This window comes from Perognathus longimembris, chromosome 5 (genome assembly GCF_023159225.1).
Source record: "Perognathus longimembris pacificus isolate PPM17 chromosome 5, ASM2315922v1, whole genome shotgun sequence".
NCBI lineage: Eukaryota > Metazoa > Chordata > Mammalia > Rodentia > Heteromyidae > Perognathus > Perognathus longimembris.
The window spans coordinates 20,215,276-20,236,579 of record NC_063165.1 but is presented as its reverse complement, the minus strand read 5'-3'; the positions used below and the strand labels follow the sequence as shown (position 1 = coordinate 20,236,579).

The 21,304-nt window shown below is 34.4% G+C and overlaps 1 protein-coding gene across 12 annotated transcripts in view; it reads right to left on the bottom strand.

Moving 5' to 3' along the window:
• Robo2 (roundabout guidance receptor 2) overlaps window positions 1–21,304 on the bottom strand; it is a 516,317-nt gene that overhangs the window by 59,038 nt on the left and 435,975 nt on the right. For all 12 annotated transcript variants that reach the window (XM_048346411.1, XM_048346412.1, XM_048346423.1 and 9 more), the window contains 4 exons: window positions 18,217–18,338; window positions 12,143–12,374; window positions 9,732–9,856; window positions 7,148–7,319 (listed from right to left, as the gene is read on the bottom strand). In XM_048346411.1, the coding sequence (XP_048202368.1) occupies window positions 7,148–7,319; window positions 9,732–9,856; window positions 12,143–12,374; window positions 18,217–18,338 (651 nt within the window). The remainder of the gene's footprint in view (window positions 1–7,147; window positions 7,320–9,731; window positions 9,857–12,142; window positions 12,375–18,216; window positions 18,339–21,304) is intronic.

Below are 21,304 nucleotides of genomic sequence, written 5' to 3'. Positions count from 1 at the left end.
AACAAGTACATTTAAAATGAGTTGATATGCCCATATTCAAATGCTTGAGTTACAAGATTAATGTCATTTTATATTGGCCTTAATATCCTACCTAATATTTTATTCATACAACTATATTTTTATAGCAGACATGAAGGCTACTACATAAAAAAACAACTATGAAAACTTTCTTTCATAGAAATCTATCAGTATGTATAACTACAATGTCACAAGGATTATACATGAATATGCCCTTATAGTAGCTAAAGTTAATTTGACAATCCACTTGAGCTCTGAAGGAAAAAGACCAACTTTAAAATTGACCTTTAGGTTGTTATAACTAAAACACACATACATTTAAGTGTGGACGAAGATTATTCTACTAGTGGTTATGTATACAACTCAGAAATAAGAAAAAAATATCTTTAACTGGGGTTTAAATTCAGGAATCATCCCGTAATAAAAGTGAAAGGCTTAAATATATACATATATATCACAGAAAACATATACAACACAAATGTTGCATGTATAAACCATATATAAAATAATGTAATTAAAATACAGCACACATGTATAATGTATATTACACATACATTGATATATATGTATATATATATATATATAATATTTCAACTTATCCCACATAGCAATGGAACATTTTCTTTGCTATTTAATAGCTAACTAAGCAGGAAGCTTATGCATGGAACTTAAACCTTTCAGGCCTACTTGGCAACAATAATATCTACTTCATGTATTTGGAGAAGAGTCATTGAGGTGCTGTATATAAAGAGACAAATGTGGATATGATAGTTTTGCATTCAAAATTATGACTTCTATAACACTAAAGGATACCTTAAGTGCTTCACAGCCCTGAATGATAAATTCTCTAGAATTGAGAACCTTACAAGACAAAATTGAGTTGGTAACCACACTATTTATGCTAGTGTTTTGAGAGGAAAATGATCACAGTTTAGGCAAATATTAAAAGTATATTAATCAATATTCAGTAAGCACAAACTCGAACCCATCATATTTTGTGGCAATGTTTGATAACTCTTTCTTTGTTTATAATGAGACAGAGGCACAGTATTTCTCAGAAGATGGTGCATATCTGCACACTCAGGAAGAGTCCAAGATTTCTGAATAACAGTAGAGAATGAAAAACATATCCCCCATTCGCATAACCCATGTTTGAATACATAACAAATGCATTCGCTAAATATATAAAAATGAAGGCTTGTTTGTTATAGTTGTTAGCATTTTTGTAGATACTTATATAGCATTACAGAAAGTCAGTGCTGGTCTAGATCAAATTCACTTATGTAAATATTTTCCCAGTATACTCATAAGCAGTATATATATATATATATATATATATGTGTGTGTGTGTGTGTGTGTGTGTGTGTGTGTATGTGTGTGTACACACATATATGTATATACATGTATGTGTATATATGTATGTATATGTATATACATATACTAGTATGTGTATGTATATACATATATGTATATGTGTATGTATATATGTGTATATACATATATGTGTGTATATACATGTATATGTGTGTATGTATATATACATATATACTTACACATATATAATAGTTCATGGATTGTGAAGTTAAAAATCCATATTTAAAATAGCATATATATTTAGATGAACACAATGGCTCATAGGTCTAATTCTATTATAAGTGAGATTAGAAAACTGAGGTGTGAGGCCAATCTAGGCATACAGTTCATAAAAATCATCTGTTACAATAAACTAGGCAAGGAGGTTTCCAAATACAATCCAACTACATAGAAGAAATGAATATGAGGACCGTAGTCAAAAGCTAGTCTTGGGCAAAAATGTGAAGCTCTATCTGAAAAATGATTAAATTAAAATAGGAGCAAGTATGGAAAAAATGGTGCAGGGCTGAGATCAAAATCCTGATGATGCTAAGTGAAATGCACTCCATGTTATGGAAACAATTGTTATTTCACTGTTGTAACTACTTTCAACGTGCTATGTGTAACTGTAGCTTCTATTATTGATGATGTTCTTGTATCCCCTTCCTGTGGTTGTACCTACACTATCTCTGTGTCTTATCTGAGTATATTGGAAACCGTGTATACTGGTATTAGAACTAGGTTATTGAAAGGGAATATCAAAATCAAGAGACACAGGGTAAAAAAAAAAAAGACAAACAACTACAAAAGCAATACTTGCAAAACTGTTTGGTGTAAATGAACTGAACAACTCATGGGGGGGAAGGAAAAGGGGGAGGAGAGAGGGGGGAATGAGGGACGAGGTAACAAACAGTACAAGATATGTATCCAATGCCTAACGTATGAAACTGTAACCTCTCTGTACATCAGTTTGATAATAATTTTTTTTAAATCCTGAGATCAAAATTCATAAATAGGGCTGGGGATATAGCCTAGTGGCAAGAGTGCCTGCCTCGGATACACGAGGCCCTAGGTTCGATTCCCCAGCACCACATATACAGAAAACGGCCAGAAGCGGCGCTGTGGCTCAAGTGGCAGGGTACTAGCCTTGAGCGGGAAGAAGCCAGGGACAGTGCTCAGGCCCTGAGTCCAAGGCCCAGGACTGGCCAAAAAAAAAAAAAAAAAAAAAAAATCATAAATAAGTGAATGAATAAAATGAATAAATAATTTAAGTAATTCCTATTTTTAACATAATAGCAGATATTGAAAATAAGAGCCTTACAGAGCAAAGGGAAAGGAAAAGAATTACAATTTACTGTATAAAACTTCATAAAATATAATACAGTTTGGGACGTTTATGTCAGCCAAGGTTTGAAACTGTTGTCAGCTGCATTAAATTGAGCATAAGAAGAATGGACCAACCTGTGATGATCCTAAATTGCACAGACAGACAGACAGACGAGAGAGAGAGAGAGAGAGAGAGAGAGAGAGAGAGAGAGAGAGAGAGAGAGACTCTCATCCATTGGAGTATGACACATCAGATTTGATTGTGTCTGTTACTGGGAAGGTTCACAGCTATTCTACATATTACTAATGAAGTAAGGTAAGCATGAAATGGCAAATGATTTAAAAAATAGCAGATTGTTTATAAAGCAAGATAATTAAAAATTTAGATGTTAGTGCAAATTTGTTTCATGGGGTAGCATGTGATGGTCCCATATGTGAACATACTTGCTTACATTTTTGTGTCTGCAAGTTTAATGATAGACAATTATGAACTGCTTCATGTAAAAGTCACTTTCTCACAGAAAACTTCAGAAAAAAATGACCCTGATTTTAGTCTGCAAGAAGTTGTGTCTTGATTGATGGCTTCTTCAGGGAACTTTTGAAGATGAAGATTAAACTGAGATAGAAGAGATTAAATTTTACAAGGTCTGGCATAAGAAAAATTTAAAATTATAAACTACATCAAATGCTCATACATGATTTACCTAAAGTAAGTCATGAGGGAATGAAGTAGAGCTTGTCACTTGGACTATGGTCCCAATAACAAGTAGACAATAGGAAAGCATAAATTGCCAGAATAAAAGATTACCTAACACTAAATCACTATTCAACTAAAGAATAAGGGCTGTGTAGATAATGTTATCTGACAAGATGTGTAGGTAGATAGGGAAAGATAATTAAAGAGACAATTAGAAGGCTTCTTAGCACAGCAGTAGATGTTAAAACAAAACAAATTCCCAGCAACAAATGGCCATTTGTGGGTTGAATTTTGCTTACTTGTGCATATGCACTCATTTCAAATAATGCAATTCTATTTTTATGGTTACCCCATGAGCATTGTGTATTCTAATTACTTAACTAGAAAAATCACTTAACTACCTTGTCCTTATTTGATAGAAAATAAATCAGTAACACTTTAGGGTACACTAAAAATAAATAGAAAGTAATTAAAATCCATTTAGAGACCTAATATTTTTCAAATGATAGAAAAGTTAAATAAAGCATTCTATTAGATTTAGTCAGAATTAACTTTAATATTTTTAGGCACTATACAATTGTGTCATACACAACCATCATTGTCATGGCACAGGTTTGTATATAATGCAGGCTAGCAATATTCTATTTGACTTTTTTTTTTTTTTTTTGGCCAGTCCTGGGCCTTGGACTCAGGGCCTAAGCACTGTCCCTGGCTTCTTCCCGCTCAAGGATAGCACTCTGCCACTTGAGCCACAGCACCGCTTCTGGCCGTTTTCTGTATATGTGGTGCTGGGGAATCGAACCTAGGGCCTCGGGTATACCGAGGCAGGCACTCTTGCCACTAGGCTATATCCCCAGCCCTCTATTTGACTTTAAGAGGAATAGATCCCTAAAATACTTTCAGGTGGCCATTTGAAAAAAAAAGAGGCAATCTGTTGGGGACAGCTGTGCCTTTAAGAGGCCACAGCTGGCTTTAGCCTGTCCCCTCCCCTTCTGCTTTGAACAGGAAGAGAAGCCCCCGCCCCTGGGGGGCAAACACGTGTGTGTGCCATCATGGCGGGGTCTCCTACAGAGACCCAGCTCTTGGAGGGCTGTAGTCCCCACCCAAGACGGACATGGTCTTTAGCCTATGACTGGCCCTTTGGCCAGTCCCCCTCCTTTCCCGGCATTACCGTTATATAAACCCCCTCCCAATTAAATCCTGTGAGACCCGTTCAACCATCAGGCTGTCTCCCCAGAATTTTCTTCCTGAGTCAAACACATGAGGGGGATGATGGGGAAGGGGATTTCGGCATTTCTCCTCAACTCAGCAAAGTCCACAAAGGTATGCTTATTCCTTCTGCTGGTGGGAGGGGTGGGGCTGAGTGTCTTTCATAGTTTAGAATTTAGGCATCTCCCCTGGAGAAGTGGGGAGAGGGGGTCCAGAGCCCCCCCCCCCCCCGGACAGCAATGTGTTCCACTTACATTGTGAATTAATTACTAAAGAAATAAGAAATACAAAAGGTGAAAGGGAAATATAATTCTTCAGGAATAATCAGAAATAATCACTAAATCCATTACACACACATACACACTCACACACACCTCTATTATATACATTCATATATAAATAAACTATAGTTAAAATTTTCCTAATCTAGCGACTCTCAGAGAAAATTATTCATTTGAAATGTTTCATATTTGTGCTTTGTTTCCTTTTTTGAGACAAGGTTTTCTAACATCGGCCAAGCTGAACTCAAATTCACAATTCCCTTGCCTCAGATTCTCAAATGTGAGAATGGTCCACTACCCTTAAACCTCAGATATAGTTTTGAAATTCAGAAATTAATAACTCTTTTCTAAGTGCTATAAATGTTATTTCAATAGATATCCCATGAAATGCAATATATGTGTACACATATGATTAAAATGTGATATATAGATATATTTCATCAAAATATGAAATACACCCATACACATAAATATAGATATGTATGTATCATTTTGGCTAAACCTCTATTTCTTTTGTATTCTAATTTAGCACAGAAAATCTCAGAAGAGAGGAATTTTAGGTTTCCCTCAGGTTAAGGAATTAATTTAGTCTGAATGACTAATTAAGAGAGGAAAAGCAATTTAGAGAAAAGGTAATACTTTACCTATACTTCTCCAATATCTTTAATATAAAAAAAGAACAGCCACAGAATCCAAAGAGTTTGATATTGTTACAGAATTTTGAAGCTGACCCTATGCAACAGGCATTTTGTAATAGAAATAATTATCCAGAAACTGGCAATATACTCTTGTTATTTCAGTCAATGAGCAAAACAAAAAAAGGGATGATTTATAAAATCTGTAAACATTTTTAATCTATAAACTGTGTGAAGATTTGTTAACGATATTGCCAAGCAAATAAGAGCAAGAAGAAATGAATTTGCCTTGTAAAACAAGGATGCTCCATGACAAAAACTGTACTATGTCTATCCTTTCTCTCATTGGAACTGTCAATTGATGCAGTGCTACAAAGTTAAGCTCCAAGGGAAAACATTTAGACTGTTATGGTGGATCAGAGTTCATAGTTCATAGATGATAGATAGAAGATAGATAGATAGATAGATAGATAGATAGATAGGTAGATAGATAGATAGATAGATAGATCAATAGATAGATGGATAGATAGATAGATGATAGATACTGACAGATAGCACACAATCTATACAGAATATACAATTTATACTAACAAGTTAAAGAATGTACTCACTGTCTTACATATGAATCTTTAACCCCTCTGTACCATACTTTGACAATAAATAAAAAGCTTAATTTAAAAAAACAGACAAGTATATTTTTAAATGGAAAGACACGCTCAATGTACAAAGGAAAATCTGCCTAGGGAGAGATGTTTAACAGATAAAGGAATGCAACAGCCATACTAACAAGACAATATGTTTGCAATTAACTGTACAACTGGGGGGAGGGGCTGAAGGGGGAGGAAAGGTAGAAAAAAAATGAGGGAGGAGGTTGTACCCAATACCATATGCATGTTATTGTAACCAATCAGTACATTGCCATTGACAATAAAATTAAACTAAAAAAAAAAGTCTTGAAACAAAATTGAGGCTAAAATTACAAGGAGATATTCTGTTGTAGACACTAGACTGAGACCAATTACAAAGATCGCCAAGGTCAAATCTTGGTTATAATGTAGAGACACAGAATGTCTTTGTTCCTTGCAGCTGGATATAGACAAATTTACAATTTAGAAATTGGTCAGCAGTTTGTTTGTTTCTGCAAAGGTATTTTTATGCAAAGTAATTACTATGAGTTGTTTGTTTCTTTTATTTACAAATATTTTTTCTGTTCCTATTGGACCAGCCCACAATACACACACACACACACATACACACACATGCATATGTATGTAAACATACATACACATGCATACATATATAATATATATGATGGGTATGTAATTAGTATCAGATTTTATTACTTATGAAAAATTCATCATTTTGTGAATATTATCAATATTTATCAAAGTGATTGTTTAGGTTACTTAGTCATGAATGGTACAAAACAGATACCTAACCACATTAACACAAACACACAAACACACACATATACACACATGCACAAATTAACCCTGTGGTTAATTCATGCTTCCATGGTGCATGCTGCCCTATCACAACTATGTATATATAATTAGCATGTTGAGTCAAAAGCATCTACCATACTGCCAGCTGAGAGCCAAATACAGATGGCAGACATGGATACTTACCAATTATTATTGGCTGTGGTTCACTTTTTACTCCAACTCCAGCACTTGTACTGGCTGCCACCTCTACCCGGTATTGAATACCTGGGAATAATCCACCAATTATTACAGACCGAATGGCTGCATCAACAGTTTTGTTGATATGGAATCGTGTTTCATTTCCCAGACACCAGATCTACAGAAATAGGGTATAAACATAATATGAAATTATGTTTTCTGATAATTAGAATTGATCATTATAATTGATTAAATACTTGTTAATAGTTGCCCATTCTATTTTCTAGGCTGCTGTTTGTAAATATTTTATAGCCCAATCTCTGCATGCATTGACACGTGTGCATGTTATAGGTAAAATAATTTGACAAGCTTAAACAAGATCATGTTCATTTATATCTTAGTATCATGATTATATACTCATAATGAGTTAGAAGTCACAATGATTCCTGTAATAAATACTGCTGAAAAGTAGACTTTGTTTGCAAACAGCATTTTTGTATAGATTAATTTATAATTTCCTCTTGCTAATTTGTCAATATTTATTTTTCAACATACTCTATTATAAATGTGGTGATTGTAATTTACAATAATTGGGGTATACAGGATATACCCAATTAATTTATATTTCACTTAAGGGAATAACAACTTACATAGAAATAGTCAGGCTGATTAATTGCCACAAGTTATACCTATTGACTAAAATGAAGTAAGCCAATATTTACACTTGACACTAACAAACCTTAATATTGTTCAAAATATATATCCACACACGGCATGAAAAATAGGAAGTCTATATAATGATGTTGAAGAAGCTGCACTCTCACTATAAGTAGAAATAAATGTTGATATATTTCCTTTGGGAGTTACAAATCTGTTACAAATATAATGTTAGAAATCTATCTATCTATCTATCTATCTATCTATCTATATTTGTGTCATCTTACATAATATTTCACAAATCTCCATAAAGGTAAAAGTTTGGAATACTTTGTTTCTGCAAAGGTATTTTTAGGCAAAGTAATAACTATGAGTTGTATGTTCCTTTTATTTACAAATATTTTTTCTGTTCCTGTTGGAAGACCAGCCCACACCACACACACACACACATACACACAGACACACATGCCTATGTATGTACACATACATACATACACATGCATACATATATAATATATATGATGGGTATGTAATCAGTATCAGATTTTATCACTTATGAAAAATTCATCATTTTGTGAATATTATCAATATTTATCAAAGTGATTGTTTAGGTTATTTAGTCATGGATGGTACAAAATAGATTCCTAACCACATTAACACAAACACTCAAACACACACACATTCACACATGCACAGTAACTTGTGGCTAATTCTTCAATGTTCAGACAATCTCCTAAAATTTATAAAACTTTCTATGAAATTATGCTATTACTATAAAGTCATTCATTTTTCTTATGTAGATATGTTTACATTGTGATAAGAACAAACCTAAACTAAAAGCACAGGTATTCAGTTTATCTATTTGTTTGAGAAAGCTTATTTTTGACTTAACAAATTCATACTAAATTTTTTATTATGTCTTAGAAATAAACTCCAGTCTCAAAGTTTTGGGTGAAATCATTCAGTTGAATTTCACATTGTAAGATTACTAGCAAAGATACAAACAAACAATATTAACATAAAATTATTATCTTACTAGATAACTGACATAAGAAGATTATCCACATATATTGTTAAAGTGTGGTACAGTATCTAGATCTCCTTCACTGGATCTATCTAGTATGTTATTATTTCTGTTGTTATTAGTTTGTCATGAGATTTTAACATGTGGTTCAGATTGGCCTGAAACTCATACCTTCTTGGCTTAGCCTTCTCAGGGCTAACAGTGCAGGAATATACCTACATACTTGATTAGAAACATTTCTTAATAACAAAATGTTTTATTTTGAGATCTTCCCAAAGTTAATGAGGTGTTTTATACACACAGTATCAAATAACAATATAATTAAACAGTGTCTGGTTTTGAAAAGTTAGAAATAATTATAAAATCAGGAAGTAACATTTTTACATATTAACAAACCAGCCGAAATTGAGAGAATTGTTACCTCTAAATTTCTTCATTTCAGTGCTTGTCTTTTTTCAAGGCAAATATTTTACACAACTTCAATAACATAGATAAAAGTAGCATACAGTATGGAATTAGTCATGCCAGCTCCTATTTCCTGTCCCCCTCTGCCCGTATATCAAAATTACATGCCTGAGAATCCTAATAGATAATGCAGGTTCTAGGATGAGGGCTGCACACATGGCCCGAGCCCCATCACTCGAAATCTTTGAATTTCCTGAACCCCACCACACTGACAATTACTTCTGTCTTAAATTTAGCTGTCCAGTTTAATTGCATGTTTGTTCTTAAAATCGAATTCTAATCCCCTATGCATTTCTCCTTTTCTGCCATACAAAGATACATCATTCATTTGCACAGAAATGGAGTAAGAGGACCTTGCTCTCTTAGGACATGTCTTCTCTTGGTAACACTGAGGTTTCTCCAGGAAATTATGTCTGTGAGGCCTCCATCTTCACCCAGGCTTACCTTGTATTCTTGGATAATTCCATTCTGGTGGTCTGGAGGAGGAGGATCCCAGGAAACACTAATGCTTGTGCTATTTTGGCTTCCAACTGTCAGCACAGTGACAGATTGTGGAGGGGCACTTGGGGCTGCAGAAGAAAGAATCAGAATGAATGAAAACTGTAAGCCTTGGTGGTATGCATTAGTGCTGCTTACAGACTATGAATATAATGTCAAGATGTATGGCATTCCAGTTGTCAATAGTTCAAAATATGCATATAATATCCAACAGGGACAATATTTTAGAAAAATATACTTTAAATTCATGCATAGCTTTAAAGCAAATCCAACAGATCAGATAATGTACTATCAATATCCTTAATTAAATTGTAGTGAATATGTTTTCTATGCAAAGCACTAAGCTTTGTGTCATTTTTAATTTTTACAATAACTTCAAGAGTTAGAAATCACTGTTATCTTGTTTTACATACTAGGTAACAAGTACTGGAAAAGACTTATCAAAGCCAAAGAGCAGTCAGAATTTGAACCCAGATATATCTGATTGTAGATTTTTTAAATTATTTCAGCTACAACAGGCTGTATTTCTGGAAACTACACATGTACCAACATGCTTCCAACCAAGCATATTCTGAGAGGACAAGCTCCACCATTGTATCAGGCATTATTTCTCAATGCCAGCATTATTAGCAGGCTTTTTGCACTGTACTAAATAAAAATAGAAACACAACAAAAAAGTAAGCATGGTTTTCTTTTTATCCTGGGGGAAATAATTGACCATAATAAACTGGTCCACAATTTAAGATTTAAAAGTTATTTTATATGGATGGCCAAGAGGTCCTGCTGATAAAAATGAAAACATGTTCATGTTTGGTCAAATGTGAAATGGGAAGATTTTGATTTCCCACAATAACTCTCTTTCTTTATAGTTCTTCCTATAACTAATTATCACCATGCTGAGGGGAGATGATTGAGAAGTCATTCCTGACATTAAACTCCAGTAGGTTCCATTCGATGCACCTGAAAGCTAAGAAATACTCATTTTACAGGGGGAAAAAAACAAACTCTTCTGTGTTCAGGCAACTTCTGAATTAAAAAAAAAAAAAACATGGAAAAGGTAAAACCAAAATGCTACATGAAATCCTTCTTGATGATACTTTTAAAAATCCAAGAAATTCTCATCTTGGAAGGACTTTATGTAAAACTATCAGTGTGTGTGGTGTTTTTTTTTCCCCACAGCTCTACACAGTTGAACCCTTCAATAATATTCTAAATGTCCTCCCCAAATACTTAGAAGATTATTTAATAATGGCTCTCATCTTTCTTATATCTGTGATGGATGTGTGACCATGTCTACATTGAGATAGCGGTTTCAAGCTAACATATGCCAAAACCTCTTGGTCTTTACTGTGACAGTATATTTCCAGAATACAGCACAATGACATAAATTTGACCTCTTGTCTACCTGCCTTGTTGTTATTAAGTAGACTGCCCTGTAAAATAACACTTTTGAAACTGGCTTTTCATTGCCCTTGCTGCTAGCTTGCTGAGAACACCGAGCCTGCTTCCTGACAGCTCAATTATTCCAGTGCTCAGCTTCTTCCTACAAATGTGAACAAAAACAAATCACTGCTTATCGTTCACAGACATAGTCCAGCTTAGTTCCATTTGTTACCATCACCAGCCCACCAAACTCAGAGACAAATGTGAAGTGAACACTGACAAATGTCTAATCTCAAGTAAAAGTCAAATTTCAGTGAAAACAAGTTAAACTTAGCACTCTATGTGAAGAGTAGTACTGTTTTTTAGTAATACCAATTTTCACCATAAGGTGAACGTAATGGTGGGTAACAACATTATCATGAACTTTAGCATTTTTTCAAATATCCTAAAAAATAGATTAATAATGAATCTAAAAATCTATATATCTTTCTGTGTGTAAAGGGAAAATGTTGGAGGGGTGACACTGATCAATATTCATTATGTTCATAAACTGATGTTGATTTAAACCCTTTTGTCTAACTATTTAAAGATAATTTTTTAAAAAAATATAGTTTTCTGTATATTCTTTTATAGGCAATGTGTAACTGAAAATTTCTTAAGTCAAACAGGAATATATATCAGATTTAGTTGAGTTCTTTCTTGCACAGAATAGAGAAATAAATTGTTTTAATTGTCATATTAAATTCAATTTACATTAGAAATCTGGCTAATGAAGTTTGTGTAGGGGTGTACACTTATATTTCTGATTCTTGGGTTATAAAACAGGTGGATCAGGCCAACTTTGGTAGCATAGAAAGTCTCAAATTCTTGAAAATACAAAGAAGAATGGAAAGGAGGTAAAGGGGGAGGAGGGTAAGAAAATGAGAGAAAAAGAAGGGAAGAAAGGAAGGAAAGAAGAAAGTGGTGGTACTGACCTTCTTCAGTAGTACGAACTGTTTTGGATTCACTATCCATTCCTTGGAACTCATTAAAGTATGGTCGAACTTTAATTTCATAGGTCACACCTTTTTTGAGATTGACTAAAACAGCACTTCGTTCAGTTGGGACTTTGGCATCTAAATTCTGCCACGAAGTTGTAGCTTGCAGGCCTGAAGTCTGACGATACATCACTCGGTATCCTTGAATAAACTGAGGCTGGCGATCCACCTGTCGATAAAGCAAAGTGATTAGAACCTGAAGATAAGTATGTTCTGATATCATGGCAGTCCAACCTTTCTTCTCCCATGTCAGCCTTGGCCATCTAATTCATTGTAACTTTCTACGTGCTTGTAACAAGCTTTCCAATTCTCAATTCACATTGTCCACATGAGCATTTTCAAAATGAAGAGTAGACCAACTCTCTCTTCTATTTAAAATAGCTCACAATATGTAAGATATCTGTGTAATTATTTCAGGTTGTATTTCTAAAAAAAAAAAAAAGCTGTCAAGGCCCAGATTTGCTTTGATTTTCCTCATTTGATTGATGCTTCCTGCATCCAACAAATTCAACAACTTCTAACATTTTAAATTTAGATGCAGAATGTTTTATTTTTAAGGCTAGGCAGCAAGGAAGACAAATGATTATTAGTTTAATATATTGTCTTTTGAAAGTCCAAATTGTAGCAACAAAAGATTATTTTTCTATGTTTGGAATAACAAACAATGGTAAACTCCAAAAAGTGGATGTGCAGGAGCTGTTGTCTTTCTTGTAGTGCCATATTCTCCTTTTTTTTTTTTTTTTTTGGCCAGTCCTAGGCCGTGAACTCAGGGCATGAGCACTGTCCCTGGCTTCTTTTTGCTCAAGGCTAGCACTCTGCCACTTGAGCCACAGCACCCCTTCTGGCCATTTTCTGTATATGTGGTGCTGAGGTATCGAACCCAGGGCCTCATGTATAAAAGGCAAGCACTCTTGCCACTAGGCCATACTCCCAGTCACCCATATTCACCTTTCACATGAGTCTGGAAAGTAAGAATTCCCTTCCTCATGCAATACTTCCAAACCTTGATAGATTGCTGGAATTAGTACCGTACTCATGATATCAAGAATGAGTGAGTCCTTGGGGCTGGGGATATAGCCTAGTGGCAAGAGTGCCTGCCTCGGATACACGAGGCCCTAGGTTCGATTCCCCAGCACCACATATACAGAAAAAACGGCCAGAAGCGGCGCTGTGGCTCACGTGGCAGAGTGCTAGCCTTGAGCGGGAAGAAGCCAGGGACAGTGCTCAGGCCCTGAGTCCAAGGCCCAGGACTGGCCAAAAAAAAAAAAAAAAAAAAAGAATGAGTGAGTCCAGGTCTAACATGAAGGCATCGGAACATAGGGCCTCCACCTATGCCACCAGTTTGTGCTTCTATATACCTGCGATATTTATTTTGAAAAGCAGGAATTATTCTGACATTATAAATAATGCCACCAAGAAGCAAAATATTAAATACATGAGGACAAGAGAGAGGCACCTTACATCCAAACTGTCAAAGTTTAAAAAAAATCCTTGCAGTATATATTAGAAACACAGTGAGCTTACATTTTATAAACTTCTCTGCATTTGGTTTAAGTGAATTTATATACTGAAAGAAAGACATAACTCACAATAATAGCTTGTTAATACTGAAAGAAGCAAGCTGTGTTTTTAAGGAGAACATTAAGCAGCTGTTTCCAGATGAAGGGAGTCTGTAAATCAGGGTAAATTGGTTTTATCCATGTTTGGTTTTCATTAATTAAGTGTTTGGGGGACTTTATGAAGCTAGTGTTTACTACACAACATTGCCTTGCTCACTTCAGTGGGCACTGCCATTAGCTTGAAATGGGACAATGGCCTGCTTAGCAATTCGGTGCTTTTATTTTGTGCAGTTTGTGATACTTTTGTAGGGACCAATCTGCAGTTACAGGTAGAAGCAAAAAATAAAAGTGCTGACCATTCCATTAAAAAGTTAGGTGGACTTCCATGTGTATATATGTTGAATACCGCTCCCTATTGGAATGACTTGTGACTGATGATGGTTTTCAAGTTGCATCATACACTTGTTGGGAGTTTTATTGGTATTCTGGCCATTAAAAAAGATGTTTGTTCAGAGTGCAATCAGTCTAAGCACAATTTTGTGGGGTCTTATTAATTTAAAAGATTGTAGTTTGTGAGCCTGAAAGAAAAAATAATAGCTGTGGTTGCATTCAGTGATGGAAAGAGTGCTTCAGATGTTTGTTTCAGTATAAGACCTAGGTTTGAATCACAGCTCAGTCTCTAAATTTCTGAACATCTCAAGAGCACACAAACAGAGAAATGATTAATGAAGTCAGTGCATATTATAAAGCTCTAGAGATGAGCAGTGTTAAAACATATTTGTTGATGAAAGGACTTTATAAAGAATGAGAGGTGGCACAGATACAGGTAGCTTTTAGTGTTTTGACTGAATTTTTGAGATTGTCAGGAATCATTTTTTTAACGTGTAGAACTCCACAAAACAAAAACCTCAATGGTAAGCAGAAAATTTGAAGTGAATTTGCTTTGCTAAGTGGCCAATTTGATTTTAATGTAGTTCTGAAAGTTGAGTTTGAAGAAAAAAAATATTTTTATTGCCATTGCCATAATGTTTAAGCAATAAAAATTTCTGTCTTTGAATAAAACAATAACAAAAGAAATCCCCCAATTATCATTTCCCAACAAGTGACTTATTCTTATTCGTTTTGCCTGTGTTCATTATTACAGCAGTCAGTTTTAGGAAATGGATCTTGTTAACTACTGCTTTTTTAACATTTGCCTGTGATGAGGAGTGTGGTTCTCCTCCTCCCTTGTCCATTTAACAATTGGAAATTATTATGCAAAATAGTTACAATTTCTTTGGCAATAGATTCACCTTCCGTCTGACATATTTCATGGGAAGGTGACTTCATTAAAAAAAGGTAGAGCAATATATCTCATTATAACTGTAAACTACCCCATACATGGGCTGAAGGATTGAATTGCTTATGTTTTCAAACCAAGTATTTGTAAAACCAACTTAACAAACAGTTATTAAAGAAATATTTCATCACAGACACTTCACTGTACAAACAGACATAAAAGTAATGGAGTCTGGAAGTCATGCAGGTGACAGATTCACAAACTCGTAATAACTAGCCCTTTTTTCTGGAGGAACTCCAAGAATACTGCCACATTATTCTGATCTAATTTTACATACTTTTAAACTCAGTGTGTGCTAAAGTGATTAATTCTAGTAATATACAACTTTGATTCTTACCCAATAGCTCCTTCATTGAAAAGCAAGCTGAAAGAAGCCCTCCCAAACTTCCAATTTGTTTAGCTAGGATTATAGGTATGACTAACCAGAATCTGGCCTTTTTTAAAATTTTGACTTTAGTTATACTTTTAAAGGATTATCCAATTTTGTATATATAAGCCAGAAAATTGACTGATGGCATGGTCTTGTTCAAGAAATAACAAGATATCCAACTCAGGATGATATGCCAATATTTCACTATTAAAAAAAATGTTTCATTTTTCTTTTAAAATGAAAACGTGAAACAGATTTAAAGTCAGAGAATTTATGCTTCCCAGTACCTTTTTTTCATGGATACTTTGAGAAATATGACCCAAGGTGACTGGTAGAAGCAGAGATATGTAGGAGGAGTGATGGGAAGTATGATCCTGATCAAGATGCATTATAGGGGCTGGGGATATGGCCTAGGGGCAAGAGTGCTTGCCTCATATACATGAGGCCCTGGGTTCAATTCCCCAGCACCACATATACAGAAAATGGCCAGAAGGGGCGCTGTGGCTCAAGTGGCAGAGTGCTAGCCTTGAGCAAAAAGAAGCCAGGGACAGTGCTCAGGCCCTGAGTCCAAGCCCCCGGACTGGCAAAAAAAAAAAAAAAAAAAAAAAGATGCATTATATACATATATAGACATGTTAAATTGTAATCTCAATGTACAGCCATTTGAAGATAGAGAAAGTTAGGGAATTCTAATCTTAATCTTTACCTGCAAATATACATGAGACATTAAGAATTTGATCCTTAAAAATGATTAAATATTCTGAAATGCAGATATTTTTTTCCAAAGCATTTGTCTTGCCAATTATGATTTTTTGTGGCAAAAAAATGGCACTCCCTGTTAATTTATATTATTACTCCAAAGTCATTGAAACATGATTGAGGTGAGTCATGCTATAGGTAGAAAGACCAGGAGGGCAGAAGGAAGACTGAGATCACTGGCTTCACAGAGAGTCCTTTAATACTGCTTCTTCAAGTAAACTTGATATTTACCTGACCTTTGAATGTTATTGCCTGGTTAATTTAACTTCCCTTTACCCTATCAGCAATACTTAATTACCAAGTAAAGGAAAGTTGTGGGAGATAGTGTTTGTGTACAATTTTTATTGCAGAACATATCATCTGACAAAACTTTTTTTCAATGTGATGTACCAATTGTTTTTTAATAAATTTAATAACTCATGACACTTGAACTTTCTCAACATATGTTAAAATATAAATTTATTTCTTGAAACTCATTATCTTGGTCTACATGTTATTAAAATTATATGTTATTTGTGATGTCCTTTTCTTCTTTATTTTGTGTGTGCATGACAGTACTTGGGCTTGAACTCAGGGCCTGGGCATTGTCAATAGCACCCTACTACTTGAGCCACTGATCTACTTCCAGCTTTTTTGGTAGGTAATTGGACATTATAGTCTCAAGGACTTTTCTGCCTGGGATAGCTTTGATCTTGATTGGCAGATCACAGCCTCTTGAGTGCCTGAATCACTATTTCCTATCTTTTCTTCTTTTTTTCTTATTTTTTTGTCAAAGTGATGTACAGAGAGGTTACAGTTTCATATGTTAGGCCTTGGGTACATTTCTTATACTGTTTGTCACCTATCTTATATGTGATGTTCTTTTATATGTTTCAGCTAACAAAATAAAAAGATGGTTGTTTCAAATTCACAAAAATACTCAGATTTAATTTTTTATGTTCCTAATCATATCATCAAGAAACTAAAAACAGGGCTGGGAATGTAGCTTAGCAGTAGAGTGGTCGCCTTGCATGCATGAAGCCCTGGGTTCGATTCCTCAGCACCACATAAACAGAAAAGGACAGAAGTAGAGCTGTGGCTCAAGTGGTAGAGTGCTAGCCTTGAGCAAAAAGGAAGCCAGAGACAGTGCTCAGTCCCTGAGTCAAAGTCCTAGGACTGGCAAAAAACAAACAAACAAAAAAACCCACAGACATTATTATTCATTAACAATTCATTAATAGAAGTCAGACCTGCAATGAAATTCTAATTGCAGGGTATAACTACTAAAATGACTATAGCTAGAAGGAAACAGAAAAAGTTCAGAAGAAGATGGACGCAACTAGAAGGGTCTGGAAGAAGCTAGGACATCAAAACAAACAACAATGGCTAGAAAATAAAGGATAAGACCACAAATTAAATGTTCTGGCAATTCATGAGGCGTTAAGCATGCATCTACTATATTGTTCAATTAGGTATATGACAAGATAAATGAGACTTGTATATTCATACAAAAACTTGAAGACTAATATTTATAGCTGCTTATTCATAGTAGTCAAAATTTGAACCAGTCTGAGGAGCATTAATTGAAGAAGAGGTAAAGAGAATGTGATACAGCTGTAGGGCAGAATATTTTAAAAGAGCACAAAAACAATAATATAATGGTATACTATTAAAAAACAACAACAAAGACATATAGGTCCTACAACATGGATGCCTTAAAAACATTATGTTGCGTAAAAAGAAGCCAGGAACAACAACAACAACAAAAAAGACATATTATATGAATTTATACTATGAAAGCCTAAATAAATCTATAGAGATAGAAAATAGATCAGTAGTTCCATAGAAGTAAGGCATAGGACAATGAAGATTGACTCCTAATTACTTATTTGTGCTTGTATATTTGCATCTTTTGTTTTGTTTACCTTTAGGAGAGATCTAATATAGACTTTGTTACTACATGTGAAGTTGCATATAAGGCTTAATTCCATCTTTGGTAACTTACCGTCCATGTGACTTGGACAGTTGTGGGGGTCAGGACAACAGGATTGTGAAGACGAACAATGACATCCCCCAGTTCTTTCTGTACTTGTCTGTGATCCACTCCTTGTGCTGGTGGGCTGATATCTGTAGTTAGATGAGACAATCACTCCCAATTTCAAAAATACATAGTAAAATTCAAGTTTATTTCTATAAAAGCCAACACAGTACATCCGCAGCTCATTACAGCAGAAAAATTAAAACTTTTCTTATAAAAGGTTTCAAGTAAATGACAGGGAAGGAGGAACGTTCGAAAGGGATAATTGTGATTAATATGCACTGATCACAGGAATGGAAATGTTAAATTATAATCCCTGGATACAACCATTGAAGATACAAATTCAAAATTTAAGAAATGAAAAAGTTAAAGGTCTAACACACATTACATATATATATATATACATATGTATGTATGCACATGTGTATGTAAATAACATAGTTTGAGATATACTATTTATCTTCATCAAATTTCATTCAAATGTATGTTTATGATCCTTCATTATCTTCCAAGTACAGATACATGGTTGTGGAAGATCATTAGATTGCCTATTTACAAAGACTGGGGTGTCTGTACTAATACTTCTTTAGAAGGATAAACCATAGGCATTGAAGTCCACCAAACTGGCATATATGTTGGCACATTTATTCAACTTTCCAGGCATATCTGAAGGTTTGTATGAATCCCATATTGCATCAACTAGTTCTGACTTCCTACTCTTGGGCCTTTCTCAGGGCTGGAAGAAGACTGAGAGACCGGGGAGGTGATTTATTTCATCAAACGCAAACAGAATAGGAACTGAAAGTTACAAAACTGTAAAACTTAGAATGCTGACAAAATGCTGTGAAATTAAAGATTTGAAAGAGAATTTCAATATCTGAAAAGATGTTCTAGAGCTGCACTAGGAAAGGAAGGAGATATATTCTCTGTCTGTGAAGCAAAAAAAAACAGATAATTTAGAGGCATTTAAATCCATTATTTAATGGAAATTCATACATTGTCAAACTGACATTTTTTTTAAGCTGGTTATTCTGATTACACTGATTCTTTCTGTACTTCCACTTAATTGAATGACTGAAGTTTAACTTAAAATAATTTACTTTCTTAATCATTTCTCTTATTTTTCTCTTGTCAAAATGAAACATTCTTGCTAAACTATTTTTTAAATTCTTATGGTAATTCACTATGGTATACTCTTTAATTAGGACATAAAAACAAGGGGCTATACTAGAGGTGTATTTTTCATTTCCAGTCTTTTCATTCTGATATAAACAGCAAAGTAAATTACTGATTGATTGAGAAAAAGTAGTTCCATTATATGACTAATATTAATCTTTGCTGATAGGTGTATGGTCTACTATGATGTTGATGTATAACTATTTGTTATACTTAATGAAAAAAAATCCAGATCCTATGGTATTCACTAGCTTTGAAAATAAGAGGTAATAAAACAAAGTGTCCTTTGGAAAGTAGTTCTTTTTAGAACACAGCACTACAAGGTGTGATAGTGAAAATGATGTTGACATTGAGACCGAAAACATGAACATTCCTATTAAATATCTGGTAAGAGAACATATGTTTTTTGCTTTGTACAGCCTCTCAACTGGAACAAGCCAGATCACAAATAGATTTTCATTAATCTCTTTTTGACCTTTTCACTGGAAGTTATTTTATGAGTCAAGATTTAGTGACTGCAGAGTTATTAAATGATCAAGGCCTGTCTTTCCCATTCTACCTTACACTAGAGCCATGTACAAAAGCTATCACATCCCCACAAGTAAAAATAATCTAAACAGTATAATTTCTTGATTTCAAATTATACATCTCTTCTATTTTTAATTTAATCTGGCACTAAATTCAGAGACATTAAAAGCAATTGGATCTAGGTAAAATTAAATATAACTGGCAGCCTTTCCAAGTGTTTGTTGTGGTTTTTGTTTGTTTGTTTCATTTTGCTTTTCCCCCCTCTCTCTGGAGACAGGATCTTTACCTACAGTCTGTTTATCATGATGGAAAATTAATCACATTCTTCTTCAAGAACAATAGCCAAGTGGAATTGCCTCCTCTCTAGACCATCATCCTGTCAGCAATATTATAGTCATGTGGTGATTTCATTTTATTATTCATTTCCTTAAAGCCCCCATTCTCTGTTAAAATGGCAATGGTACTTGCTACTACTGAACTACACAGTAATTATAATAATATTTTATGCTTATCTGGTTTTCTTCTACCATCGAATACTACTTTGAATTATATCTTGTTCAACATCTTTGGCAAAGCAATCCTTTCTCAAGAAGCCTACAGCAAGTAAGTTGCACCAACAAAAAAGGCACCATTTTTTCTATTGAATTGATTCCCATCACCTACTGGTAGGAAAGAAGATAATAGTGAAACATTATACCTTAAATCTTAGCTCTCAGTAACTTCTCAGTAAGAAGAGACAGGTCACTAAAGATGGGATGAGGAAATTTTCCATTGTGAAGTTAATTATACTTTAATGTTATGGGGAATTTTGTCTTAGTCAAAACCATTCACTGACTTAGGAAGAAAACCACATTTACTGTTTGCTGAAATAGGTTACTCCTTCAACTATCTGAGTAAAAAAAAAGCTAGTACTGGTCATTATTAAACTTGACCACTTGGAGGGTATATGAATGTACCCACAGGGCCCTGTGGATCTATTCATTGGGACACTGGAAATCTGAGTTTCTCACTGTTTTTAGAGAAGTAGACACTGGTTTCACAGAACCTCTATGATGAGCTGCCCTGAATTTTAAAAGTAGGCTTCATGAAAAGTCATAGTTTTGTCTAGGTACCTATCCTTTACAGAACTGCTTTTTTTTTTTTTTTTTTTTTTTTTTGCTATTTTCTAACTAATACAAAGAGAAAGAAACATTTTTCCACCCTTGTAAACACAATGAAGATCTAACTTAGTGAATTCGTTTTTACTATGCACATGCCACCAATTGTTGTGTCCTTTTAAAACTGCAATGTCCAGCAAGAGGACACAATTTAATATGATAAAATGCAAACATTCTTCCTCATCACTGAATGA